This window comes from Lodderomyces elongisporus, chromosome 2, assembly GCF_030384665.1.
Source record: "Lodderomyces elongisporus chromosome 2, complete sequence".
Lineage (NCBI taxonomy): Eukaryota > Fungi > Ascomycota > Pichiomycetes > Serinales > Debaryomycetaceae > Lodderomyces > Lodderomyces elongisporus.
The window spans coordinates 569,425-594,375 of NC_083674.1; the positions used below are offsets into that span (position 1 = coordinate 569,425).

Genomic DNA, 24,951 nt, shown 5'->3' on the forward strand with positions numbered 1-24,951 from the left:
CTGGAATCAATTGAATATATACATTTATATACATATCAGATCCATGTTTACATTAGTATAATGAACATTGGTATAATGAATAATATTCTTTCCTTTGAAACAACCCAATAGCACTACTGACTTCATATACACACTATCACTACCAATACTTCTTATTCCAACTCCTAAATTGATAACAAAATAGGTTCGAGGGTTGGGTCAATTTTGGCCCAAGTAAAAAAAACAAAAATGAATAAAAAGGTTTTCAAGTTACACAAGGAAGTAGTTGTAAAAGACTATTTTGTTTTTTTTTTCAAAACTTTTCATACCCCATCTAAAACAATCTTTTTCCCCTCCACTTGGAACAGCTTCATACAGCATATTTAATATACAGATTTATCTTGATTCTAAGCTGAGACCGAGAAAAGGAAAAAAAATAACAGACCAAAAAGATTGGGAAATCGAAATCTAAAACTAAAACTGAATTAAAAGTAAAAATGAAATAAAAAATAGAAATAGAAGAGCAAATTTAAGAAATACGAAATAACATCAACAAACTTGTGGGCGCTCATCTGTCGTTGTTGTTGCCAACAGAAGGAATTTGTGTCAATATTTCTTCAAGACAATTTTAATCCTTTTTCTTTTTTTATTTTTCATTTTTCATTTTTGATTTCTGGCAGTTCCCGATTTTGTCACCAACGGGTTGCAAAAATGCACTACCATATGCAAATAGAAAATAGAATAGAAAATGCTCGAGGAGAGCAATCAAAATTAAGACGATAAGGTAAATCGACTTTGCTCCCCCTCCATTGCAATAATTTCTCACTTCGTTACCACAATTGATATCTTACACTTTTGCTTGCAATTACTTTCACCAGCTACTCTCAACTGTTCTAATCTCTTTTAGAAAACTAGCTAATCAACAAACAAACAAGCAAACAAATAAACAAACAAACAGTTGAACTTTTATCTTGGCAAACACTCATTGCAACATGTCCTGGGATCAAGTCACCTTTTCATTAAGCCCTAGATCAAAGGGCTGCTACTTAATCACCAACGAAGTTTACGACAAGGTGCCTCAAATCAAACAGTATGAAGTAGGTATTCTTAATCTATTTTTGCAACATACAAGTGCTGGGTTGTCTCTAAATGAAAATTGCGACCCCGATGTCAGAACTGATATGAATAGCTCATTGGATAGAATCGCGCCAGAGGGTGACTTTTACATCCATGCGGATGAAGGAAGCGATGATATGCCAGGCCACGTCAAGAGCTCCGTGGTGGGTGTTAGCTTGAGCATTCCAATCACAAATGGGAAATTGAATACTGGAACATGGCAAGGAGTTTACCTTTGCGAGTTTAGAAATTATAAACATACTCGAAGAATCGTTGCTACAATCAATGGAAAGAAAAAGTAAATATTAACTTATAAATTATTTATGATTCATATACCAGAATAGAATAGTTTCGCAAAATTGCATCTTTCTCCTGCTCGAGCAAGGATTTCCTTGTGTATAATTGATCCAATAGCTTATCCGTTTCGTCATAGTATAATCCCCACCAGCCATTGTGGCGGTGACACTTTTTCTTTTCTTTGATGCAGAGATTATCGCGAAACAAATCAAAATCCTCCTTTATTCTATTTTCAATTCCTTCTTCAGCTTCTTGTTGAGTTTTTTCAACTCCGTCTTCCTCTTCATCGCTTAATGTATCCCTTTTAGCCTCTTCATCTCGTCTTTGCAATTTTGCAATTAATTCGTTAAAGACATTCTCTGATTCAACGAGTAGCTGAATAAGTCGCCCATCTTCAGATCTATCACACAAGCAAAGATCAATCCGTTTCTTTTGCTTAGATTTTTTCGAATTTGGCTTTACCAGGCTTTCAAAATTCTCCTCTGGAAATATCGTTTTTGTCACTTTTTCATTTAAAGTCTTTATAAGCTCTTTGCATTTCACTAAGCTTTGGCTTCGTAGTTCGTATTGTTGTATATCCGAATCCAAGCATTTGATTTTTTCGTCTACTTTGGCAAGTTCTATCTTTGTAGTTTCTGGAAACGGCGATAAAGTTACTGAATTAGGATCTGACTTGTATCTTGTTACTATGTCAACCTCTGGAAATACTTTCCCGAGCTGGCGAAGTTTATGGCCGTCACCTTCAACGAAATCAATCACTCGCTTAATTATAGTACGATTTAAACCTTTGCCATGCAAGAGCAACCGCGTCATATATTCTTCTCCGTGTTCGCTAGAGCAGTATTTGGAATCATTTTTGATAGGCAGATAACACCCTTGCAAACGACACTTGCGCTTCCACAAAGTCCTACCATCTCCTTTCCACTTGCAAAACTTGCAGTAAAATTTGGCGATAAGATTCGAAAGCTTAGGGTCAATCTTCATGCATTTGAAATGGAACCACTCCTCGCAACCATCACATGCAACCATGATTTCTCCGTCGTCCACTCGTCGACATATACAGAAAAGCTCTTCGCTATTATAATTGAACTTTGGCGCGTTACTAAATTTCTTATACTGCTTTGCTATCTGTTCAGGCGATTCTTCCTCTTCGATATCATCATCATCCTCCTCCTCCTCCTCCTCCTCTTCTTCTTCTTCTTCTTCTTCTTTTTCCTTGATTCCTTTTTTTTGCCTATTATCCTCTACTTGGTTTTCAGGACTCAATGTTTGTCTTTTGTTATTACCTTGTCTTTGTCCCCGTCTTTGCAGACTATGATGCTTACGTTTATTCTCCAGAGCCACATAACTGCTTTCCTTGTATGGCTCTATTGTTTCGACTGCCATATCTATAAAACTTCTCTGATACGAAAATGACCTGTTTGCTTACACACTGTAGTCAAAACCTTTTAAATGCAAAATTTAGTAATCCGCGTTTTTTCCAATTTCTATCAATTTTTTTTTTTTTTTTGTTTTGTTTGTTTGTTTGTCTGTCTGTCTGTCTGTTTGTTTGTTCTCCTTCTATTGCGTCTTTTTCTTATTGGAAAAACAAATTCATTTTTAGGTAACCAGTCCAGATATATTATTTATTAAGAGAATGCGGTACCAATGGATTCAGTCTGTCCCATTTGTAACAAAGCCTTTCCCATAAGGTTGTTAGAGCGACATGTTAATAATTGTCTTGATAACCAAGTATCCAAAGAAGGCAATGACGATGTGGTACTGGATAAGAATTTGTCTCTAGAATTAGGAGATCGGAGGTCAAAGAAACGAAGCGTGTTTAGCGCATTGGGATTGAGATCGGCGAACCAGCCTCTGCTGCTCCTGCTGCAACAACAACAACAACAACAACAACAACAGCAGCAGCAGCAGCAGAATCAACCATCCTCACAGACCAAAAGATTTAAACCGGAATCTAAGAAATCAGAGACTAATAAGAGTCGGCAGACAATACACGAAAATACGTTCAAGATTGCTCAATCCCACCAACACAAAGAGCAAAGTCAAGATGGTGGCCACACTGAGGAAATTCTGCGATTGTTGGAACAAAGCGCAGGTGAAACATACGTGGAAACGAATGCTGTTGCATTAGCCAATGAAAGACGCGACAAGCAAAAGGAAATGGCCGAGTTGAAGCGAAGAGCGGCGACGCCATTGGCACACAGGGTGCGACCAAAAACTCTTGATGATTTCATCGGACAAGAGAAACTTGTAGGCGAAAACGCACCCTTGAGGAACTTAATTCAAGCGGATTTGATTCCTTCGTTTCTTTTGTGGGGTCCACCTGGTTGTGGAAAGACAACTATAGCACGGATAATCGCCAAATCAACAGATTACAGGTATGTTGAGCTCTCTGGCGCAGACAGTAATGCCAAGAGCTTAAAAGATGCATTCACTCAAGCCGACAATTTAAAAAAACTAACTGGCCAGCGCACAATACTATTTCTTGATGAAATACATCGTTACAACAAGGCGGTTCAGGATTTGCTATTGCCGGTGATTGAGCGGGGTACTTGTACAGTTATTGGTGCCACAACGGAGAATCCGTCGTTTAACTTGAATAATGCATTGCTCTCACGCTTGCACACTTTTGTCATGGAACCGTTAACTACAACAGCTGTTGTGAGAATTTTGCATCGTGCTTTATATGATATAAACCAATTGAGAAAGAATTTGTTTCAACTACACTACATGACTCTTGAAAATGGGGCTTTTACTTATATAGCCGAACTATGTATGGGTGATTCGAGGGTGGCGTTGAATATTCTTGAGACAGTGAATGCTTATTTATCCTCAGCCAAATTTAAGACAGAGTTGCAAACTAAAGTAGCACAGGAAACAAAGCCACAGGAAGAACAGGCGAGGGACGAGAAAGTTGAAGATCGGCATCATGGACGAGAGGGACGAGGGAATCATGAAGAAGAGGGTTTGACAACACCCAAGCAAGGCGTGATTAAAGTGAGCGAGTATTTACTCAGACAGATACTCCAAACACGAAACTTTCATCAATTGTATGATAGAAACGGTGATGGTCATTATGACGTCATAAGTGCGTTCCACAAGTCTGTACGAGGCTCTAATGCGGATGCTGCGATATTTTATTTAGTGAAAATGCTTTCCGGAGGAGAGGACCCTTTGTTCATATTGCGTAGGATGATTGTGATTGCCAGCGAAGATATCGGGTTAAGAGACAGTTCTTGTCTTCCCTTTATGGTAGCCGCTAAGGAAGCTGTTGAGTTTGTTGGTATGCCAGAGGGTGAGATTATTTTGGCTCATTGCGCTAATAAATTAGCTAGAGCACCAAAATCGACCAAATCGTATCGTTCTTTGAGAACAGCACAGGCATATATACAAGAACACCCCGAAATTACGCGGTTACCTGTACCTTTCCATTTGAGAAATGCACCGACAAAGTTTATGAAAGAGATGGGGTTCGGAGATGAGTATAAGTACAATCCCAGGTACGAAAACGGAATTGTACGTCAACTGTATTTTCCCGAAGGAATGGAGGAACCAAAGTTTTTGGAAGATACGCATTTAGGAACCCTTAGAGATCCCGAAGTACAAAAGGAACTTTATGAGCAAGCGAGGGAAGCAAATGCCGACTACGAGAAGTTCAAATCTGATACTCGGAAATTAAAAGTGCTGGCATCTTCTCTTCATCTTAGTAGTGGTAATGTAAAGGATGCTGAAAATGGGGTAGGGAATGGGTCCAAGAATAATGATGAGATCAAAGATTGCTATGATCATCCCAACGGCCATGGTGGTGATGATGATGATGATGATGATGCACATGATGTCGATGATAGCGGTCATTACAACGGTCTTGCATCAGTTCGCACAGATGAAGATTCGGATCAAGGACATCAAGTGGATATTGGACTGCTGCCGCAAATATCGTTTGACAAAGCATACGATAATTACCATACTATTAACAACTTTGGGAAATCATATGACGAATTTTTGGACCCAGGTTCTCAGCCAGAGTATTTTGATGATGATGATGAAGAAGAAGAAGAAGAAGAAGAAGAAGAAGAACATGAGGTGGGAGCTAATGAAAAAGAGGAGGCGAAGGAAGTACAAGAGGAAAAGCAAGATGATGAAAAAGTAGAAGTTAAGGAGGAATAGAATAATACAACTTAATATTTTGATTCGAGTTAAAAGAGTTTCAAAGTATACTATAGTAAATTTTGTACTGGAAGGAACGTAAAAAGTAATTAAAACTGCCATGAAATTCTTCTTGATCGATATTAATTACGACGAACGAGAATGATGATTCCTCTTGTAGCCCCTTAAACATGGATTCTATTCTTTTCTTTTCTGTTCTTTCCGTTTATGTTCATTTCTTTTATGTTCTTTTTTTTTTTGGTATATAACCTTTTGTCCTCTTATTTGTGCCTCTTTTCTGAATTTAGCCAATTGATTTTGTAAACGTTGCTGTTTAAGCTATTTTTTATTTATTAACTGACTCCACCGATCTTGTCACCACTACTACTGCTATTACTGTCAAAACTATTTCTTTCCTCCAAACAGCGACATGTGTGGACGATTCGCCCAAGGATTTGTATGTTAAGTGCAACTCAAGTCAGAAACATGGAACTTATTTCTAACTAATTTTTTTTTTTTCATTTGTTTCTCTATAGAGTCCCGATGATATCCTTTATGTCTTTAATCACAATATCGATTTGAATGAAAACGCTGAAAATGAAAATCCTACTGAAGAAGCTCAAGATGCGGATGCTGACGGAGATGCATTAAATGATAATGCCAGTGATGATACACCAGGTGACAATTCCGTCAAAGACTCTTACAATGGAGATGCCATTAAGGAAACAAGTGCAGGAGTGTATGACTTGTTCTTGAAGCCTGCGAATGGAGAGATTAATAAAGTTCAATTGGACATCTCTAGCGTGATAGATTTTGCTCCCTCTTATAATATTGCTCCTACAAATACGGCAATCATCATTTATATGGCCGAACTGCCAGAAGGTTACAATGCAAAGTATGTTTTTGAACCTTCCAAATTTGGCTTAGTACCTGTATGGGCGAAACCAGAGGACCCTACCCCTGTGAATCAGGGCAAAGAAAACCAAGGAAAACCGTATTCAAGAGAATTGGGAAGGCATGAAGGACGCTACTTCAATTGTCGAAGGGAATCTCTTGAACAAAATAAACCCGTTTGGAGCTCTGCAAAGAAGTATCGATGCGTCATACCAATTCAAGGGTACTTTGAATGGCAGAAGGGTAAAGAAAAGGACGAGAAAACTCCATATTTTGTTCACTCGACATCGGCACCATTTATTTATTTAGCTGGTTTTTACTCTCACAATTACAACTACAAAGAAGATTTCAACGTTAATGACGAGTTCTTGTCATCTTTTACAATTGTCACGGGACCAGCCAATAAAACAGATGAATATAGCGATATTTCATGGCTACACCCACGCAAACCCATTTTTATTAAGCCGGGAACAAAGGCGTGGTATGATTGGCTTAAGCCATCTGGCAGCTGGAGTAATATGTTACTAGCGGAATCGCTAAACTCAGCAAAAAATATAGCATATAAAAATATTGATTGTTATCGAGTTTCAAATAAAGTGGGGAATCCAACCAATAAGGGGAAGGAGATTCTCAAAAAAGTTGGTGATCGAAATATATCACCGATTAGCAATTTTTTCACACCATCTTCTACAAATAAAGAGAAACATTTCAAGAAGGAAGAAAACAATTTAGGGACTGAAAATAAACAGGATCAAAGGAAGATCAAAGGTGAAAAGGATATCAGCAAGTTATCTGCCAAATATCCGAAAAATGATGAACAAAACACCAAAAGGCAAATGAGGTTCGGCAAGGGGGAACCCATTGCTAAAAGGACGAGACATGAAGAGTCAAAAGTAAAGAGGGAACAGTAAAGTCTATACATATTAGTGGTAGTATGTACCTCTTTATATTTAAATCTAGTTTTGCCAACTAGTCTTTACTTTTTTTGTTTTTTCTAGTTTAATATTTGTGTGTGTATCTATGCATATAATTTGTTTTTTTTTTTGTTTGGCTTATTTGTTTCGCTTTTATTTTTCCTCTGTTCTTTTTTTTTCTCAACCTTTTTTTTTTTTTTAAAAAAAAAGTGATAGTTTAGAGATTAGTGATAATTTTTCATAACATTTTAGTTGACCATATTCTATTCTTCACAGTTTTTCTTTTTTTTTTTCTTTTTGCCTTTTTTTACTCTTCCAAATTTAACATTTCCTCGTTAGCAACGGCCAAATGAGATCAGTCAACGCCTGTCGCCAAGTGCCTTTGAGATTAAGATCGTATTCCACGGCAAAAGGTACTCGTTCTCCTTCCGGGTATTCTAGAGACAAGTCTCCTGATTTGTTCCTCAACCCGCATGCATGGGAGGGTCTTCCAGCAGACCAGATTTTCCAATTGCACCAAGTTAGAAAGCAATATATGGGAGATGCATACAACCCTACCAATGAAGAGCGTACAGCGATATTATCAACAATCAACTCATTATCGCCACAAAAGCCACCTTTGGACTACAGTTTTGAGATTGAAAATTTTAAAGAAAGATTGATGAACAATACGCCAATGAACCAGAGAGGTTTGCCTCAGAAACTTTCAAACCAATATGTCATTAGTAGAGGTGACCTTCCACACAACAAGAGAAGGATTGAAAATCTCACGAGGATCTCGGCATTTGAAATGCCATTGCTTGCTAAATACCGTCAACCATACCAACCAGCATCTAAGAAAGAGGCGCCACTCAAATTGACGTACCAATCTGATTTCAAGGCGGACACTACTAGTGAATACAACAGACTTGTTAAGCTTTCAGTTAAGCTTGAGGATCTTGGTCTCACAAAGGAACAAGAACACAAATTCAAAATCCTTTCTGGGGACAAATTCAATCATGACAACAACACTTTTAACCTCAAATCCAAGAGATATCCAGAAGCTGCGCAGAATGTTAAATGGCTAGTAAGTACATTCAACAGGTTATTGACTGAATCCAAAGATCTTTCGAAGGAGACTTTCAGTGACATTCCTTTGGACAAGCGTCACATGAAGCAGTTAATCAGGAAGAAGGCCAACTCATTCCCTGAAGAATGGAAAAGACCTCAAGATGCACCAATTAGCCGACACTTTATTGTTGACAGACTTGTCTCTATGACCACAGAGATAATAGACAAAAAGGAGCTTAAAAATGTCAGCCCTTAAAAAAAATGGTTTTGTATATAATTAATAAATGATAATAAAGAAGGTAAACTAAAAATTAAAGATGCTAAACTGAACCATTCTCTTTGTAATTTTTCTTTTTTCAAAATATGGAAACACTAAATAATTAACGGTACTATATATTTATATAACATAGATATATGTACGTAGATTCCGCTGCTATTGCTGCTGCTGCTGTTACTGCTGCTGAATTTTAATCCGTAAAGTCTAATCACTTTTCCTTTTCAATTGGTGATCCAAATTCTCTTACACACAAAGTGAGCGATGAAAAAGTTTATAGTAGAAATAAATTGTCCTCTTATGTTTGGTAGCGCGTTGTTTTGATTCTTCTCGGCCCTATGCTCAGGTTGATTCCAGAATTTGGTTAACCAAATGTCAAAATTGAATCTTGCATCAAAGTTGCAACTTTTTACCGCAATAGATTGAAAGCTCGGAATCAACCATCATTTATCATACTTGAATCAAAACTAACGATCATGCCAGATACTCATGCTGCCACCACTACATTGGATGATATCATCAATGAACTAAAGCTAACTTATGATCCATCAGTGGGTCTACTAGATGGAGACTCGGTGCGAAACATGCCAAATGTAAACATTCTTACAAATTTGAACAAACTATTTCAGAATCTACGTAAACAATTGAGTGAAGTTGAAGCAGTTGATGAAACTGTGTTGTCAAAGATCAATGCAATAAAGAGCGGAAATCGGAAAGGTGACTTGACAAAAGATAACAATAGAAAACGCACAATTGCTGATGTAAATAAACGCATTGTTCAAGAAAACGGACTTGAAACTCTGCCGAGCGATAACGAAAGTGGCATTGAGAACTTAGTGAAGAGGCGAAAACCAAATGTAGTGGAGGTAAAGACCGAGAGACATGAAGGAGAAGAAGACCGTGAAGGTAACGCTAGTAGGGAAGAAAAGAACGATAACAAAGACAAATACATGGATGAGAAAAACAGCAATAACGACAATACCAATACAAGCTTTGACAACTACAATGGCAGCGACGAAAAAGTAAGGCAACATAAATTGGAAGCAACAAGAGAGGAGGGTGATATGGATCCTGAGAATGAAAACAAGAAGGAGCTCGTAAACTCAAAGGATGATCCAGTACCTCCCGTCCAGTCTGGGTCATTTACAAGTGAAAATGACACGCGTTTGAAGAATCCTAAATCAGAGTATGTGGAGCCACAAACATTGTCTGCCGAGGCTATCGCCGATTTGGGTTTATACTCCGAGGACAATGATGGACTAGAAACACACGGTACGGAGTACTTGAAGCGCAAATATGGTGTTGCGTCATACCCTGAAAATGACTTGTTAGATTTGCTCCCTGGAAGTATACCCAACATTGATTTTTCCAAAAACAAACCTCCAACTAACCAAGTTCAATTTACCACCTTCCAATCATATATCGAGTCATATTTCAGACCTTTCAACAACGACGATCTAACATTTTTAAAAGAACGGAACATAATACCACCCGGATTTGAAAAATTGGGTTACGATCCTGACTTGAGTCCATTTATAATACCAAAGTTGGGTAAATTTTATGCTGATGTTTGGACCGAGGAAGATGCGACCTTGGCTGCAAAATTGACATCAACTGCTCATTATCAAACCGGTCCAGAAAGTTATAAGGCCAAAGGCTCTTTAGAAGAACTCAACGACGAGTCATTGTACACAGAGAATATTTCGTGTGGGCCATTATCTAATCGTTTGCTTTCAGCGATTTTAAGCACACACGAAGCTCAGGCTAGCATGATTGACGACGAAAATAATAATAATAATAATAATAATAATAACAACAATAGCAATACTAATAACAATAATAATAATGATGATGATGATGGTAACAAAGATGGGGATCAGTCAGTTAGTGCTAAAGGTATTACCAACTATAATAAAAAAGACAAGGAAGGAACAAATGGTAAAAGATTGGCGGAAGTTAAAGAGGAGAAAGGTGGTACTAATAGCTCCAATATACTTCTCGAAGATGAAGTTGCCACGCAATTAAATAGTACCGAAGATTACAGACTGGCAACCGAACCAAGCGATTACCATACCATAGAGGAAAGATTGAAGAGAGAATTAAAATACATTGGTATCTTTATGAATTTGCCTACGGTAGATGACAGCACCAAGAGCAAACCAAAAGTACAGGCATCTGGTCGTGCGCCTAAACGATCGACGCAAACTAGTATCATAGATAACGACGATTGGATCAAAAACCGGGAGGATGACGAAGTGTGTGCCGAGATTCGAACCTTGCAGAGGGAATTGAGGGAGGTTACAAGCAGGAATCGTGCCAACAAAAAGAAACTTTTGCCGATGGTTGAGGAGCACATTGCATATCAAGAATATTGTACTATACTAGAGGAACTTGACAAGCAAGTTGACCAGGCATATATGAAGAGATCGAAAGGTCGCGGCAAAAAGAAGAAGATTGACACGACAACGCCTCAGCAGCAAGCGGTGAACAGCGGGTTGAGAGCGTTGCTAGTCAAACGAAGACGTTGGATTGACAATATCGGAGTTTTGTTTCCGCCAGCTGAAATCATGAAGAGAGTGCCAGGGGAAACAATAATGATCAAGGAAGGTGAAGTTGAAGCCGAAAGTATAGAAGACCAAGAGCCGGAGAATGGACCTCTGGCCGCTGTGTCTAAATTAATCTAATGGTCTCGTTTATTACCATTCAATTATAAATTTCGTTATATATACAATGAAAAAAAAAAAAAGAAATAAATGTGATTGAAGATTCACAATTTAAAATTTTTCCTTTCCTTTCTTCTTTTTTTTTCGTATTTTTCTATTCTTCATATTTTTTCTTTTTTTTAATATATTTTTAATATATATTTTTTCGCTTCTTGTTTTCTCCCGTCACTTTAAAAAAGATTAAAGAAAACGAATATGTAAAAAAATAAAAAAGCAAAAAAATAAAAAATGAATAAAAAAAATAATAAACCACTAGAATCTGATGCCCTCGGTTATTTCTTTCAAGGAGGGCAAGGTTGACACATTACCCACTGCTGCCAACGCAATGGGTCTATTTCTCAATTTATAGTTTGCCCAATTTATAACGTCGTTTTTGCTTATTGATTCCACTCTAGAAGACACTTCTTCTGGTGATAATCGGTAGCCTGTATTAACCAATTGTCTTCCAATATCTTCGGCAATTGCTGTTGAGTCATCTAGTGCTAATAAAAGTGATGCCTTCAAGTGAGCTTTAGAACTTTCAACCTCTTCATCTGTGATATTCCCCAGCGCTAATCTTCTCCATTCCTTTTGCACCGCATCAACAAGCAATTTCAAGTTTGTGTCCTTATCAGCTGTAAAATAGACTCCTAATAAACCAGTATCAGCATATGAAGTGGTATATGCCATGTATGAGTTGGCAATAGGCGTGTTGTTTGGTCCTCCCGTCGCTGCAGTAACAGCTAATGGCGAGGGGGAGTTTGAACCTGTGCCATGTGCACGATCCCAGTAACCAATTATTCCATTCACTACTGAAGCAACGAAAAAATCCGGTGCGGACCAACTGACACCTTCAACTGCAAGAGCTACGTGAGTCGTTGGCATGGCATCGTCTTGAAGACGAAATTCATCACCATAAAACCTTGGCAAATCATTGCCACTCTGATTAAATGGGACTTCACTCTTCTTGATGTGACCGAAAAACTTTTTTCCAAACTCAACCAACTCTTCGTGATTAACACAGCCAACGCCAATCAAAGCCATTCGGTCTCCCTTGTAGTTTGTAGTTATATAATCTTTCAAGTCCTTTTGGTTAATGGTTTTAATCAACTCGCGTGGTCCCAAGATCGTCCTTCCCAAATCTTGATTTTTAAAAGTGACCGCATGTAAGTGGTCAAAAACAACTTCATCGTACATTTTATCAACCTCATCACTTTCCTGGAGAATTACGTGTCTTTCATTTTCGATTGCTCTCGGCTCCAATTTAGATTGTGTTAAGAGATCGCTTAGGATATCCACATTTTGGTTCAAGTCTTTGCTTAAACATTTTGTGTAGTATACGGTATTTTCTCTTGATGTGTAAGCATTAATTTGAGATCCCAAGTTTTCAATCTCAAGCTCTAGATTATGCTGTGTCCGCCTTTTGGTTCCCTTAAACGCAAGATGCTCGAGAAAATGTGCTGTGCCGCTCGACTTGGGGTTATCTGCTCTTGAACCGGCATTGATCCATACTCCAACCGTTGCGGTTTTCGTACCTGGCATTGACTCACTTGCCACGGTGAGACCATTTGGAAGTATCGATGTTTGGTACGTAGGTTGTGGCGCCGTGGCGGCGTTGAAAAGTCTCTTGAACGCCAAGTTCTTTGCTGGCTTTGCTAAATTCTTTCTCAATGTCAACATAGTTGAGACGATAGTTTACTATTCAATCCGTTCTTTTTTCTCTAAAATCACTCTTTCTAATCCAGTTTATTTCTATAGCACCAGTTGCTTCGTGGGTTTATTCTTTTCCTTCCGTGTTGAAAACAGTTTGTTTGTATTATTTTTGTCTCGTTTTTATTTAATTTAATTTATAATCCCTAGAGATAATAAGGGTTCTTTATTCCTTTTTTTTTTTGCTTTGAATATGGTCCCTCCGTATCTTACTAATCTGCTTTTGCGTGCATGAAATGTTCCAGAATTCTACTTCATCTGGTAGCTTCTGTGAGCACGTTTGACCAAAAAAAAAAAAAAGAAAAGAAAAACAAATTTCAAGAATAGCCAGAGAGCGAAACTCGAGAATTGGTAACTACGAATCTACTTCCTTACTGCAATCAACCACTGCTAATTTCACAACATTTGTCTCATTATATTCATCTCTTTGGATTATTCTTGTTTTTTTAAAACCCAAAAAAAAACCAAGTTGCTTTTGACACCAAATTTCAACCCCAATTCGAGTTTTCAATAATCCTTTTGTTTTTGTTTTTGTTTTTGTTTTTGTTTTTGTTTAATTTTTTTTTTTGGTGTTTGTCTCTTCCCCCTTCAAAATCTATTCAATGACTTACACGGCACCTGCAGTAGTGATAGATAATGGTTCATACACCACGAAAGCTGGGTTCGCGCTGGACGATCTTCCCAATCTCGTGTTTCCCTCTGTTTACATCCAAGACTCCAGTTCAAATAAGGCTATAGTGGGGACAGATCGAGAGCTTGCACATTATCTGCAATACCAAACAAACACTTTAATCGAGAATGGATTGATATATGATTTTGAGAACATTGTACATAACTGGCAATATGTTTTCGATAATGTCGATAACCATAACGCCGTGGATCTGAAGGACTTTCCTCTTGTGATGACTGAACAATCGTGGAACACCACCAAGAACAAAGTCAAAACATGCGAAATTGTTTTTGAGCAATTCGAAGTGCCCTTGTTTAGCCTTGTGAAGAACCCTATTAGTCAATTGTATAGGTGTGGAAAGAGTACAGGGTTGGTGATTGATATTGGTGCAGGGGTGACTAGCGTAACACCTATTTTGGACGGAGTAATACAGAACAAGTGCTCATTCCATTCGAAATATGCAGGTGATTGGGTCAATTTGCACGTCATGGAATATCTTCGTGGCAAAGTTGATACGGTGGATGAATTGTTGCCTCTGGCGTACCGATCAAACACCCAAGTTACAGAGTCGTTTAGACAATACTATATGAGCACTCATATTTTGCAAGAGTTTAAGAACTTATCGCTCAACCATAATGTAAGTAACTACCAAATTTACAATCACAAATATATCAATGTTAGTGATAAGCGAAATTTCTTGGAAAATTTGTTTGATCCAACAATGAACAAACTACCCAATATAACTATTCCAGAACCAAATATTGATAAGCCAAGCACACATGGATTGACCAATCTTGTCTTTTTGGCAATAAAGAGTTTGGAGGCAACGTTATTGCCACAAAGTGAAAGCAATGGAGCTACTGCCACAGGACCTGGCTCGCAAAACCGATTTGCTCGTTTTATGGAAATTTTTAAACTGCTTCTTTCAAATGTCTTGATCACCGGTGGAACTTCGTTAGCGGATGGATTATCAGATCATATCATTAGTGATTTGAGAGCGTTAATGCAACAATACTTCCCAAACTATCCATTAGCTTATAATGTACAACAAATCAGAATCAATAGCGGTAACTCGGACAATGCAGACACATGGGACAAACAATTTGGAAGTTGGTTGGGAGCATGTAACTTGGCTCAAATGTTGAATGACAGCGCTGAAAATTCAAGCAGTGCCAAGATTGCATTAGACAATTGGTTCGTTACAAAGGCAGATTATGAAGAGTTGGGAGAAGACTTGATCGTTGAAAAGTTCAAGTAATAATATACCTCAAGATTCAAAAGATGTTCTACAAGTTTTGTATTATTAGCTAGTTCTTTTAGAGAAAATAGAAAAAAAAAAAGAGGAAATTAAATACAAAATAATATAAAATGGAAACAAAATTGTTAATATTTTTTTTTTTAAAAAAAAAAGGGAGAGAAATAATTATTATGAGCTAAAGAAACAAGCAAAGTATAGCGATAAACAATACTTTATCAACTACTTGATCAATCTTTCCAATTTACGTATTTGTTATCATACTTTGCAGTCTCGCCATGCAAGTCTAAAATTTGCTTGATTTTTAAGTCGACACCTAGTTTATCTTGCGTAGTGCGCTTAAAGTGTTTGAACACTTCGGTTGGGGTGGGCAAATACGACCTGCCAGAACCATCTGTACCGTTGATATAATTTGCAACTTCTCTTCCCCTGGGTAATCCATAATTGAGTGGGTAATCGTGGTAATCAAGCCCAAACCATTTTTTAATTAATGGTGTAGTCAATAATTTCAAAGTATCATCTGTTTCAGTAAGCACGTACTTCAAGTATTCGGGAGTAACTGTCTCAGGAGCATTCCACTTGGGGAAAAATGGGTCCTTGATTTTGTCCACCAATTTGTGGATGACACCCTTGGCAAAATCATTCTTATCTGCTGGAATTCTCATGATATTTGTTGCTGAAACCATTTCCAACTCCAATTGTTCCTTGATACTATTTTGCAAGCCTCGGTTCATCAACTCAAACCCAACTGTGAGGGAACTTCTTGGCTTTTGCAATAATGTCTCAAGCGTTTTTTTGGCAAATGGAGATTCCGAACTGTGCTGTTCAAAAAATTCCAAGACTTTATCAATGCTTTCTTGCGAAAATGCTTTCCTATTTAAATCAATTTCGTCCTCTGACAAAAGGAATTTGTAGTTTTCAGGCAACTGTTTCTCACTAAACTCGTTCAAAATGTCATTGACATCATTAAAGTATGCCTTGTTGCCCTTAACCAAGGAGATTTCTTCTCCTTCCTCGATTTCTGGTGGTTGCAAAGTGGACAATCTTTTCACCACTTCAGGCAACTTTTCAGACTTGATGTAATGTGTGGCGAATCCCATAAAATAAGCATCCAATCCGTTCAACACAGCACCAGTCAAGGCGGTGTAGTAACCCAACTTGTCATCCAAACGAGGCAAAAAAAATGTTGTTCCAACATCAGGAAAGAATCCAATATCCATCTCGGGCATTGCCAATTTAGTCTTTTCAGTAGCAACTCTGAATGGTGCATGTACAGATAATCCAACACCACCACCAAAGGTAATACCATCCATCAATGCAACATATGGCTTGGGCATCGTGGCAATAATGTAGTTCATATTGTATTCCTTATCAAAGAAGTCAGACCCATAACCAGGGTTACCTTTGGTTATTTGAACAGCACATTCAGCAACATCGCCCCCAGCACAAAGCGCCTTGGGTGAATTTGAGTTCAAGATGGTAACATTATTTCCTTTGGCTTCGACGTTTTTGAGCAAAGCAGGTGTGATAAGCTCCACCATCGCTGTGTTTAAGGAATTGAGTTTCCTAACTCTGTTCAAAGTGATGAATCTGGCATATTCTCTTTGTGAGGTAAGCACAACTGGTTCTTCGGCAGCTGGTATAGATGAAGAGGAAGACATTCTGGTGAGTTCTTTTGAGTATGAGGAGCCAATTGACCTATGTGATCGTAAACAAGAAGGTGTATATTTGTAAAGAGTGTTTTGCTGAATCAAACTTTTCAACATGGTATATAAATATATATAGGAAGTGTTGAGTTTCTCAGGGAAAAAAAGGGGGGGTTTTAAAAGGCAGTGAAACAATAAGCATATTCACAGTAGTAAGGGCACATTATTTAATATTTTTTATTTTTAACATAAATTTTAGTTTATGAAAATCAAAATTCTGTGTGGGGAAAAAAAACTGTTGTGCTTTCCAATTCCCACGGAAACATGCGAATGAAAATGAGAGTGTGTGTGTGTGAAAGAGAGAGAGAGAGAGAGAGACGAATTCGAAGTATGTGGTAGCGCTAATCTCCACTTTATGTAGACACAAAGAATATAGATCAACAAACCATGTATACAAACAACATGTGTTTAAACAAATCAAATGGAATGGCAAAGAGTATCTTGAGTCGGAACAAATACATACAATATTCTATTATTATGGTTTCATTTTATTTTCCTTTCTTTCTTTCTTTGTTTTTTTCTTTTTTCCTTTTTTTTTGTAAAATAACAACAAGAAAAAAAAAAAACAAAGGAAGGAGTTTGGTTAGATAATAGTCTTAAACTAAAGAGTATTCATTTATTAACTTGCACTTTTCCCTCTTATTTCCCTGTTCATCACTACCAGCTCTCAAAGATGAATATGCAATAGAACCTCTTCTATGCTTTGGAGGTATTTGATACTGATAGAATAAACCAGAAGCATAAGATGCAACAAATATCGAATCTGCGCTAAATCCAATACTGTACTTGTTTGAATCTTTTTGTTTGTTCTGATGCATTACTGTTGGGTATTTCGAACAGTTTTCCTCAAGATTATTACTTTGCGACTGCTCTGGAACCCTAATGTACGCATATGATCTTCTAGGTGGTTCCCATATCAAATTGTCTAGATAATCTCGATATGGAATTTTCTTCAAAATTGAATTTGTATAATGATTATCAATAAGCTTATCTTTGGTTTTGCCAAACCATGACTTTTTCGATTTAGTCGTGGTGGTATTAAAAACAGCAGCGGTATTGACACTATGGTCACCTTCATTTGTGTTGGGTTTAGACGTGCTGTCGGGCGGTCGCGACAAAAGTAAGTTAGCCAAACTTTCATTCAAGTCTTCCGAAGAAGACCTATACGCCTCAGTATCGCTATGATCATGGTCACTATAATAACTATCATCGTTTCGTCGATCATTAAAGCCATGACCGCCGCTACTGTCAGTTTCTATCCCACCATCACTTGTCAAATCAAACAAGTGGATAGTATTTGACTCTGATGCACATCCAAGAATACTTTCATCGCTACTAAAGCTCATTGATTTTATCTTTGACACATTATGGCCACGTCGCAAATTCTTCACCAGCTCTATTCGGTGCCTATTTCCGTCTTTTTCTCCTCTAATTTCTGTACTCCCTCCTTCTTCTTGTTCTTCCATTTGAAATACTCTCACAATCGTGCCTTTTATAGACGCAGTAGCAATTTTTCGGTCCTTATGTGAGATGGTAATTTTTGCAATTGAAGAATCATGAGCTTTAAATATGATGATGGGTTCAAGTTTTATGGTGTCATAGACCAACACCCACCCATTCCCATCTTTGCGCAAGTCTTTTAAAGTTATAGGCCTCTTGGCTGTAAAATCTTTATTTTGTGAGTTTTTAGGAGTTATTGCAAGATACTTTTGAAGGCAATACCCTGTATCCTTCTCGCTGGAATCAGTATCCTTTGATTGATGTTTCGCTGACTTTGAGCTTCGCTCCGTTTGTTGCCCGCTTTCATTATCTCCTTCCCAAATTTCTCCTTTGTCCTTCAAAATTTGTTCATTGACCAGGCTTAATGGAAGAACCAACCAGGAGTCATCCCGAACACTTAAATCTCCAACAAAGCTACCGGACCGAACTGCTTCCTCTTTTTGTAAAAACAACACTTTTAGCAACTTTATACAACTCAAGTCATAAATATGAACCTCTCCGTTTACTAGCATTACTAAAAGCCGCCTTCTGTTTAGCTTGACATCAACAATGCTCGAAATGAATTTAAGATCCATGATCTTGAGGTTCTGTTTGAGATTATAAACGGTAAGAATGCAATTATCGTTTCCCTTTGGAACAATAATAGTCAACGATGTTGAAAAAAGCATTTTTAGTAGTAGTGTTGGCAGATGAGTTTGATCTACATTGTTGTTGTCACTTTTTGCAGTTGCAGTGTCTCTAGTTTGGTCTTGTTCCCCTTCATGTTCTTCTCGGTTTTCAGCTTCTATTCCAGCTCCTATAGAATCCTTATCTGCACTTGAGAATGGATCTGCGTCTAAAGAATTTGATAGTGATCTCTTTAAAGGTGCATCTTGTGATGAATATATCCTTCCGAAAGGTTCACAGTTGAAGATCATATGACCTTCATCCGTGGAGACTGAAATAGAGGAATTGTCTGTATTAAAAGATAAATCATTAATCATCTTTCAACTCATTGCTTGTGCTGCTGCTCTTACTATTATTATTATTATTATTGTTGCTGTTGCTGCTGCTGCTGCTGCCGTTTTTCTATTAGGATTCCCCCCTCCCTTTACCAAAGAGATATGATTAAATGACAATTGGTCAAAGCAAAAGCAAGCAATCTATGTTTGTTCTTTCTATAACAAGTGAAGCTCTCCTTTGCCCCACGTCGTGACGCGCGCAAATTGCCTTACACTAAAATATCTATCCCGTATTCTTACAGATACACACACATACACACACACATATATATATATATATATACTCACAAATTGCTACAAAAAAGAAAAAAAACGGAAAAGAATCAAGAAAACATATGAAAATGAACTAGCCTTTTGAAAACTTTTCACAACTCTTACTCTGCTACTTCTTCAACTGTGACTTTTCTTCTGTTAACATTTCCATTAGCTGCAGTCTCAACTCCAGTAGCCGCTTCTTTTTCTTTCTTTGTCAACACGTGCTCAATCTTTTCGTCCTCTCCAGCACCTGCCCCTGCCCCTGCTCCTGCTCCTTCGGCATCTGTTTTCTTATTCTTTTTGGTCTTTTTTCCCTTTCTCTTCTTTTGCTTGGGCTCTTCCCATCCATATAATGGCTTGAAACTTTCAATAACCCCACAATCTTCAAACAAGTTTGGAAACAACCAGAACGGCTTGGGGAACGCTACAAGCGATATAATATATATGATTAACCTAACAATCGCCGTGGCAAAAAATAATCCAATAAGACCCAATGCACCCATAGACAAATACCACACACCTCTTCTCATGAATGTTGGCCAAAGTGGGAACAATATCACGGCAAAAACACCCGCAATGGCCAAGATACTATATAATAGGATAAATGGGTTGGGTTTAGTATAAAGCCATCCAAAATATGAGTTTGGGTCAATCACTGCTTTTTCTGCTTTCTTCAATGTGGGCTTTTCTCTATTTGGTTTCCATCCCTTAATTGCCTTCACTTCGGCATAGTGTAATTTCGTTACAGGTAAAATCAATTGATTTTGAATCAATAGTATAAAGATTCTTTGCACTTCTTGGGCATTGGAAATAGGTGGCAATCCATTCTTGGGATTTTGCTGTCTAGACTTGTAATCGTCGCTGAGCAATGCCCTTTCAAAACGTTTGTATTTGAAGAAATCTAAGTCATTTGTGTTATCTAGTAATCCTGTCCTTTGTTTCAAAATGGAGTTTTTGAAAAGAAAATTTGCAATCCTCGTTGCCACTGGTGATCTCTGACCAGTGGTTTGGATTTGAAATTGCCCGTTTGCCGGTGCTGGGGTAGCCATTGTTGACAATTATCTAAGTATTTGGGGTTGAGTAATATATTCGAAATGAACCTGCGTTTTAATTATTCAGTTTTAATTTTTTTTCCTTTAGCATTACATTTTTTTGGTGATTTTGTCGTCATTTTGTTGTTTTATTTTTTTTTTTTGGTATTTCTTTAAATTTTTTAAATTTTTTCCGTCACAACTATTTTAATACGTGTCGCATTCAGCACATATAATAGAGCTTCAAAACAAGACAAATGCATGGGAAAATACTTAGCAATATATATATATATATATATCAAGATGGTGGTAAAGAAAGAACAATCACTACAAACCAAATAAATTAACAGTTAAAATTATAAACCCTTCGTTGCTTTAGTAGAAACTAAAAATAACTCTAGTACCATAAAAAAATCTAAAATTTCAAAAGTGACTGCAGTTACCTAGCTATCGGGAGTTTGTCAAATCAAGCAACAAATTGATGACTAGAGTTCCATTATGTAAGGTCCCATGCATCGGATTTTGCCAATCAATTATGTCATTACACGTGTAAGTAATGGACTGGTATGTGTTGATACATGAACCAATTACACTAGAAACTCTTCTTCCCACCTGGATCGAATGGAATAAAAAGACCAACTCGACCCGGCGCTGATAATGTAACTAGTACACCATTTTCAATGCTAGGTGATGCATATGCAAAATACTCATTTCCCTTCACTGGCAATTTTTTTTTTACAACTCGGTATTTTCCAAGAAGAAATAGTTACCAGACAACTTCTGCTCCTTATCCATTTGAGAGTCCAACTTGTTGATTCTTGGTCTGTACGAATTTGGATCTCTTCTAAAAGTAACATTCAAATTCTTCAAGAATCTATTACAACCAGTTAACAATGATTCGGGTGATCTGGCCACTGCGTGTCTAGAGGGTTGACCTTCGAAAACAATGACTCTGTCTGCCAAGTATGTAGCCATGATGAAATCGTGCTCAACAATAAATGCAGTCTTCTTGGCATGCAAGATGAATCTTCTAATAACCTTGGAACAGATAATACGTTGCTCAGAGTCCAAGTAAGCTGAAGGCTCATCAATCAAGTACAAGTCGGCAGGGATACCCAAGGCCAACACAATGGCAACTCTTTGCAACTCACCACCAGACAAGGTTTGGACTTCTTGGTCGATGATATCCTCAATCTTCAATGGTTTAACAACATCGGTTTGAAATTGTGGATGCAAGAATGAAGCTCTAATCTTTTTGAAAAACAATTGTCTAACTGTACCCGTGAACTTTGGTGCAATCTTTTGTGGCTTCATTGAAACATTCAATTTGGGGATTTCTTTACCGCCATCGGCAGGAATTGCGCCAGCCAACAACTTACAAAATGTGGTCTTACCTGTACCGTTTTCTCCCATCATAACCAAGATCTCGGAGTTTGTAAAGTCACCGGCTTCGACATCCAACTTGAAATCACCTTGGGTTTTCAGCATAGAGGGGTATGCCAATGAGTTTGACTTGTCCAAAATCAAGTCGTCGGCAGCATCGGCTAATCTAAATTGCAATGATTCGGTTCTAAATCTCATATTCTCTGTTGGAATGTGACCATCCAAAAAGATGTTGATACCTTCTCTCACTGAGGATGGCAATGTAACAACACCATAAACCGATGGGGCACCATAAATGATACAGATAAAGTCGGACAAATAATCCAACACAGACAAATCGTGCTCGACACAGATGATGTAGGTGGTGGCAGACAACAAGGATCTGATAATCTCTGCAGCTCTCAATCTTTGCTTAACATCCAAGTACGAAGAGGGTTCATCAAACATATAAACGTTGGCATCTTGAACACAGGTCATACCAAGAGCAAATCTTTGCAACTCACCACCAGATAAGTTCTCAACTTCTCTATTCAACACGTGTTTCAATTCCAACACTTTCAAGATGTAATCAAATGCATCTTTTCTCTCATTCTTGGACTCCAAAATTGCGCCAACTTCTTTGACTTTGGACTTGGCCAAGGCACGTGGGATGTTGTCAACGTATTGAGGCTTGATAATGGCCTTGATGTCGTCCTCTAAAACTTTGGTGAAGTAGTTTTGCAACTCTGAGCCTCTAAAATGCTTCAAAATCTCTTCCCAGTCTGGTGGATCCTCATATCTTCCCAAGTTGGGTTTCTGCTTACCAGCCAAAATCTTCAATGCGGTAGACTTACCAATACCGTTGGTACCGACCAAACCCAATACTTGACCTGGTCTTGGTGTAGGTAATCTGTGCAACTTGAATGAATTTGCCGAGTATCTATGAGTAGTTTCTCCTTCCAAATTAGTAGGCAAGTTGATAATTGTTATGGCGTCAAACGGACATTTCTTGACACAGATACCACAACCTATACACAAAGTTTCCGAAATAAATGCAATCTTTGAAGCTGGAGTAACTTCAATACACAATTTCCCTGTCTTCACAACGGGACAACTCTTTCTGCACTCTTGCTTACACTTTTTGGGCTTACATCTGTCTGGTGAGATTATAGCGATTCTCTCGTTTTTGGAGCTGGTATCTCCTCTTCCGTTCTTTATTTTCCCTTTCCCACTCATTTACAATTAATTCACTGTGTTTTTTTATTGGTCTTAACTAGTGGTAAGTTGGTTGAATTTCTAAAATGTGGTGTAAATTGTCAATGTCAATGTATATGTATGTGTGTGTGATTTTTTTTTTTTTTCTTTTTCCAACTATGTTATTTTTACCAGATGAGAGTATTTGAAATTTTTTTTAATTTTTTTTTTGTTTTTTGGTTTCTAGCTCTATATTGTTATAGAAAAAAAAAAAGTTAAACAGCTATCTGCTTTTGTGTAAACAATGTCTCTTCAGTATAGTAAGTGTTGTATGTAGTCGTTTTTTTAAGAGAAGAGCGTGTACTTTTGCTCAGCTTTTGTTACGTACAAATAGATTAAAGACAAAACAATACTAACAAAGGTTGTAAACGGAGAGAATCACTGCGAGCGAGCGAGTGAAGAAAAAAAGGGAAAAAAAAATGTGTGCATTACAAACCATACAGTTCCTATTGGATAGGATTTTATTTTGAAAGCGAAACAACATTTTGAGCTGTTCTTCTGAATACTCTTTTTTTTTATATAATTTTCCTTGAACAAAAGAAAGAAAAAATTGGTTTGATGTCATAAATGATAAACTTTAAAACTAGTTGTGGACTAAATGAAGAGTTCAAGACTGTTTTCATGAGATAAATAGAATAAAAAAAAGTGTGGTAATAATGATTGATTTTGGAGTAGTAGAACCAGTATTTTGTATTCTTTTTGCAACCAATTTTTTTGAAAAAAATTTTAAGGTATTTGGAGGAGGAGGAATACAGCGTGAAACACACTTGTTATTTTCTTCTTTGTTTTTTTTTTCGTTACTTAAATACATTTGCTTTCATCAACCCCAGACCATATTATAAAATATGTGATTTTCAACACCAAAAAATTCCTTTTCTTTTTTAAATCTTCCTCTTTGTTAACCCATAACAAACTCGAGAGCATGTTTGCTGGAAATGTTCCCATTATCAACTTTTCTCTTTGTTTTCTCTTCCTTTCTAATAATTCTTGGATGTACAATGCCCCTACTACATCACGTGCCTTTCCTTTTTTTTTTTATTTTTTTGCTCTCTTCTCGCATTTAATTTAATTTTACAAATATAGGAGTGTCGTGTAAATACGTTCAAAAAAAACTTTGTAGTAGTAAAACACTATACGCATATATATGTAAATGTACTTAACAATTACTTACTGCGACTGCTACCACGAACTTCGACTACGACACGGTCAGTGTTGTTTGTGGTTTATATCCTCCTGTGAAAAAATTTAATTAAAGAAAAAAAATAAAATTATATTTGCAAAGCGTGGTTGTGATTCCAGCAAAAAAAAAAATTTTTTTTTTTTTTTTTTTTTTTACTTGACAACTCATATCATTCTCCCTCTTTTTTTTTTTTTTTTCTTTAATTAAATTTTTTTTTCCAAAGTATTTATACTCCCCCTCCTCCCTCTTGCTCCTCCTTTTATACACGTTGTACGCAATATAGTACTTTTTTTTATTTATTATGGACTCATGATACATTAGTTAAAGAATATCTACGTAACAAGAATAATGATTTCACAAATAAGAGCATAGCACATTTGATTTCTTTACTGGAATCGGGTGTTGTTGGTGTTGATTCAATAGCCGAAGTCGGAGACGCCGTTGTTGCTGCTGCTGCTGCTGCTGCTGTTGTTGGTAGAGTTGTTGTTTATATCAGAAACATGAATACGTTTAATAATCTTTGATATTTAGGCACAGCTATTAATGTATCTGACAGGTACACTCATGTGCATATGTGTGACTAGATCAAGGGACAATCCTTTAGAGGATGGTGGAGATGAAAAAAAATATACAAACTTACTTACACTTTACCATA

At 37.3% G+C, this 24,951-nt stretch overlaps 12 protein-coding genes across 12 annotated transcripts; 6 read left to right on the top strand and 6 right to left on the bottom strand. All coding sequences in view use genetic code 12, as the record gives it.

The window, feature by feature from the left end:
* Positions 1 to 971: 971 nt before the first annotated feature.
* On the top strand, positions 972 to 1,397 carry PVL30_001507 (uncharacterized protein; the record flags this gene model as incomplete). Its single annotated transcript, XM_001526659.1, has 1 exon — positions 972 to 1,397. The coding sequence occupies one exon, from the start codon at positions 972 to 974 to the stop codon at positions 1,395 to 1,397; it is 426 nt and encodes a 141-aa protein (XP_001526709.1).
* A 19-nt stretch (positions 1,398 to 1,416) lies between these two features.
* Positions 1,417 to 2,778, bottom strand: SPP1 (COMPASS (complex proteins associated with Set1p) component; the record flags this gene model as incomplete). Its single annotated transcript, XM_001526660.2, has 1 exon — positions 1,417 to 2,778. The coding sequence occupies one exon, from the start codon at positions 2,776 to 2,778 to the stop codon at positions 1,417 to 1,419; it is 1,362 nt and encodes a 453-aa protein (XP_001526710.2).
* Positions 2,779 to 3,039: 261 nt separating this feature from the next.
* MGS1 (DNA-dependent ATPase mgs1) lies at positions 3,040 to 5,559 on the top strand (the record flags this gene model as incomplete). The annotated part of the gene is made up of 1 exon (XM_001526661.2): positions 3,040 to 5,559. One exon carries the CDS (start codon positions 3,040 to 3,042, stop codon positions 5,557 to 5,559), a length of 2,520 nt encoding a protein of 839 aa, XP_001526711.2.
* A 438-nt stretch (positions 5,560 to 5,997) lies between these two features.
* PVL30_001510 (uncharacterized protein) lies at positions 5,998 to 7,343 on the top strand (the record flags this gene model as incomplete). Its single annotated transcript, XM_001526662.2, has 2 exons — positions 5,998 to 6,015; positions 6,075 to 7,343. 2 exons carry the CDS (start codon positions 5,998 to 6,000, stop codon positions 7,341 to 7,343), a joined length of 1,287 nt encoding a protein of 428 aa, XP_001526712.2.
* Positions 7,344 to 7,695: 352 nt separating this feature from the next.
* RSM24 (37S ribosomal protein S24, mitochondrial) lies at positions 7,696 to 8,652 on the top strand (the record flags this gene model as incomplete). Its single annotated transcript, XM_001526663.2, has 1 exon — positions 7,696 to 8,652. The coding sequence occupies one exon, from the start codon at positions 7,696 to 7,698 to the stop codon at positions 8,650 to 8,652; it is 957 nt and encodes a 318-aa protein (XP_001526713.1).
* Positions 8,653 to 9,146: 494 nt separating this feature from the next.
* NGG1 (Transcriptional regulator) lies at positions 9,147 to 11,354 on the top strand (the record flags this gene model as incomplete). The annotated part of the gene is made up of 1 exon (XM_001526664.2): positions 9,147 to 11,354. One exon carries the CDS (start codon positions 9,147 to 9,149, stop codon positions 11,352 to 11,354), a length of 2,208 nt encoding a protein of 735 aa, XP_001526714.2.
* A 291-nt stretch (positions 11,355 to 11,645) lies between these two features.
* On the bottom strand, positions 11,646 to 13,052 carry MAS1 (Mitochondrial-processing peptidase subunit beta; the record flags this gene model as incomplete). Its single annotated transcript, XM_001526665.1, has 1 exon — positions 11,646 to 13,052. The coding sequence occupies one exon, from the start codon at positions 13,050 to 13,052 to the stop codon at positions 11,646 to 11,648; it is 1,407 nt and encodes a 468-aa protein (XP_001526715.2).
* Positions 13,053 to 13,684: 632 nt separating this feature from the next.
* Positions 13,685 to 15,010, top strand: PVL30_001514 (uncharacterized protein; the record flags this gene model as incomplete). The annotated part of the gene is made up of 1 exon (XM_001526666.1): positions 13,685 to 15,010. One exon carries the CDS (start codon positions 13,685 to 13,687, stop codon positions 15,008 to 15,010), a length of 1,326 nt encoding a protein of 441 aa, XP_001526716.2.
* A 227-nt stretch (positions 15,011 to 15,237) lies between these two features.
* EHD3 (3-hydroxyisobutyryl-CoA hydrolase) lies at positions 15,238 to 16,668 on the bottom strand (the record flags this gene model as incomplete). Its single annotated transcript, XM_001526667.2, has 1 exon — positions 15,238 to 16,668. One exon carries the CDS (start codon positions 16,666 to 16,668, stop codon positions 15,238 to 15,240), a length of 1,431 nt encoding a protein of 476 aa, XP_001526717.2.
* Positions 16,669 to 17,309: 641 nt separating this feature from the next.
* ATG18_2 (Autophagy- protein 18) lies at positions 17,310 to 19,196 on the bottom strand (the record flags this gene model as incomplete). The annotated part of the gene is made up of 1 exon (XM_001526668.2): positions 17,310 to 19,196. The coding sequence occupies one exon, from the start codon at positions 19,194 to 19,196 to the stop codon at positions 17,310 to 17,312; it is 1,887 nt and encodes a 628-aa protein (XP_001526718.2).
* A 392-nt stretch (positions 19,197 to 19,588) lies between these two features.
* SEC62 (Translocation protein S62) lies at positions 19,589 to 20,518 on the bottom strand (the record flags this gene model as incomplete). Its single annotated transcript, XM_001526669.2, has 1 exon — positions 19,589 to 20,518. One exon carries the CDS (start codon positions 20,516 to 20,518, stop codon positions 19,589 to 19,591), a length of 930 nt encoding a protein of 309 aa, XP_001526719.2.
* Positions 20,519 to 21,235: 717 nt separating this feature from the next.
* Positions 21,236 to 23,098, bottom strand: RLI1 (Fe-S cluster-binding ribosome biosynthesis protein; the record flags this gene model as incomplete). Its single annotated transcript, XM_001526670.2, has 1 exon — positions 21,236 to 23,098. The coding sequence occupies one exon, from the start codon at positions 23,096 to 23,098 to the stop codon at positions 21,236 to 21,238; it is 1,863 nt and encodes a 620-aa protein (XP_001526720.2).
* Positions 23,099 to 24,951: the final 1,853 nt, after the last annotated feature.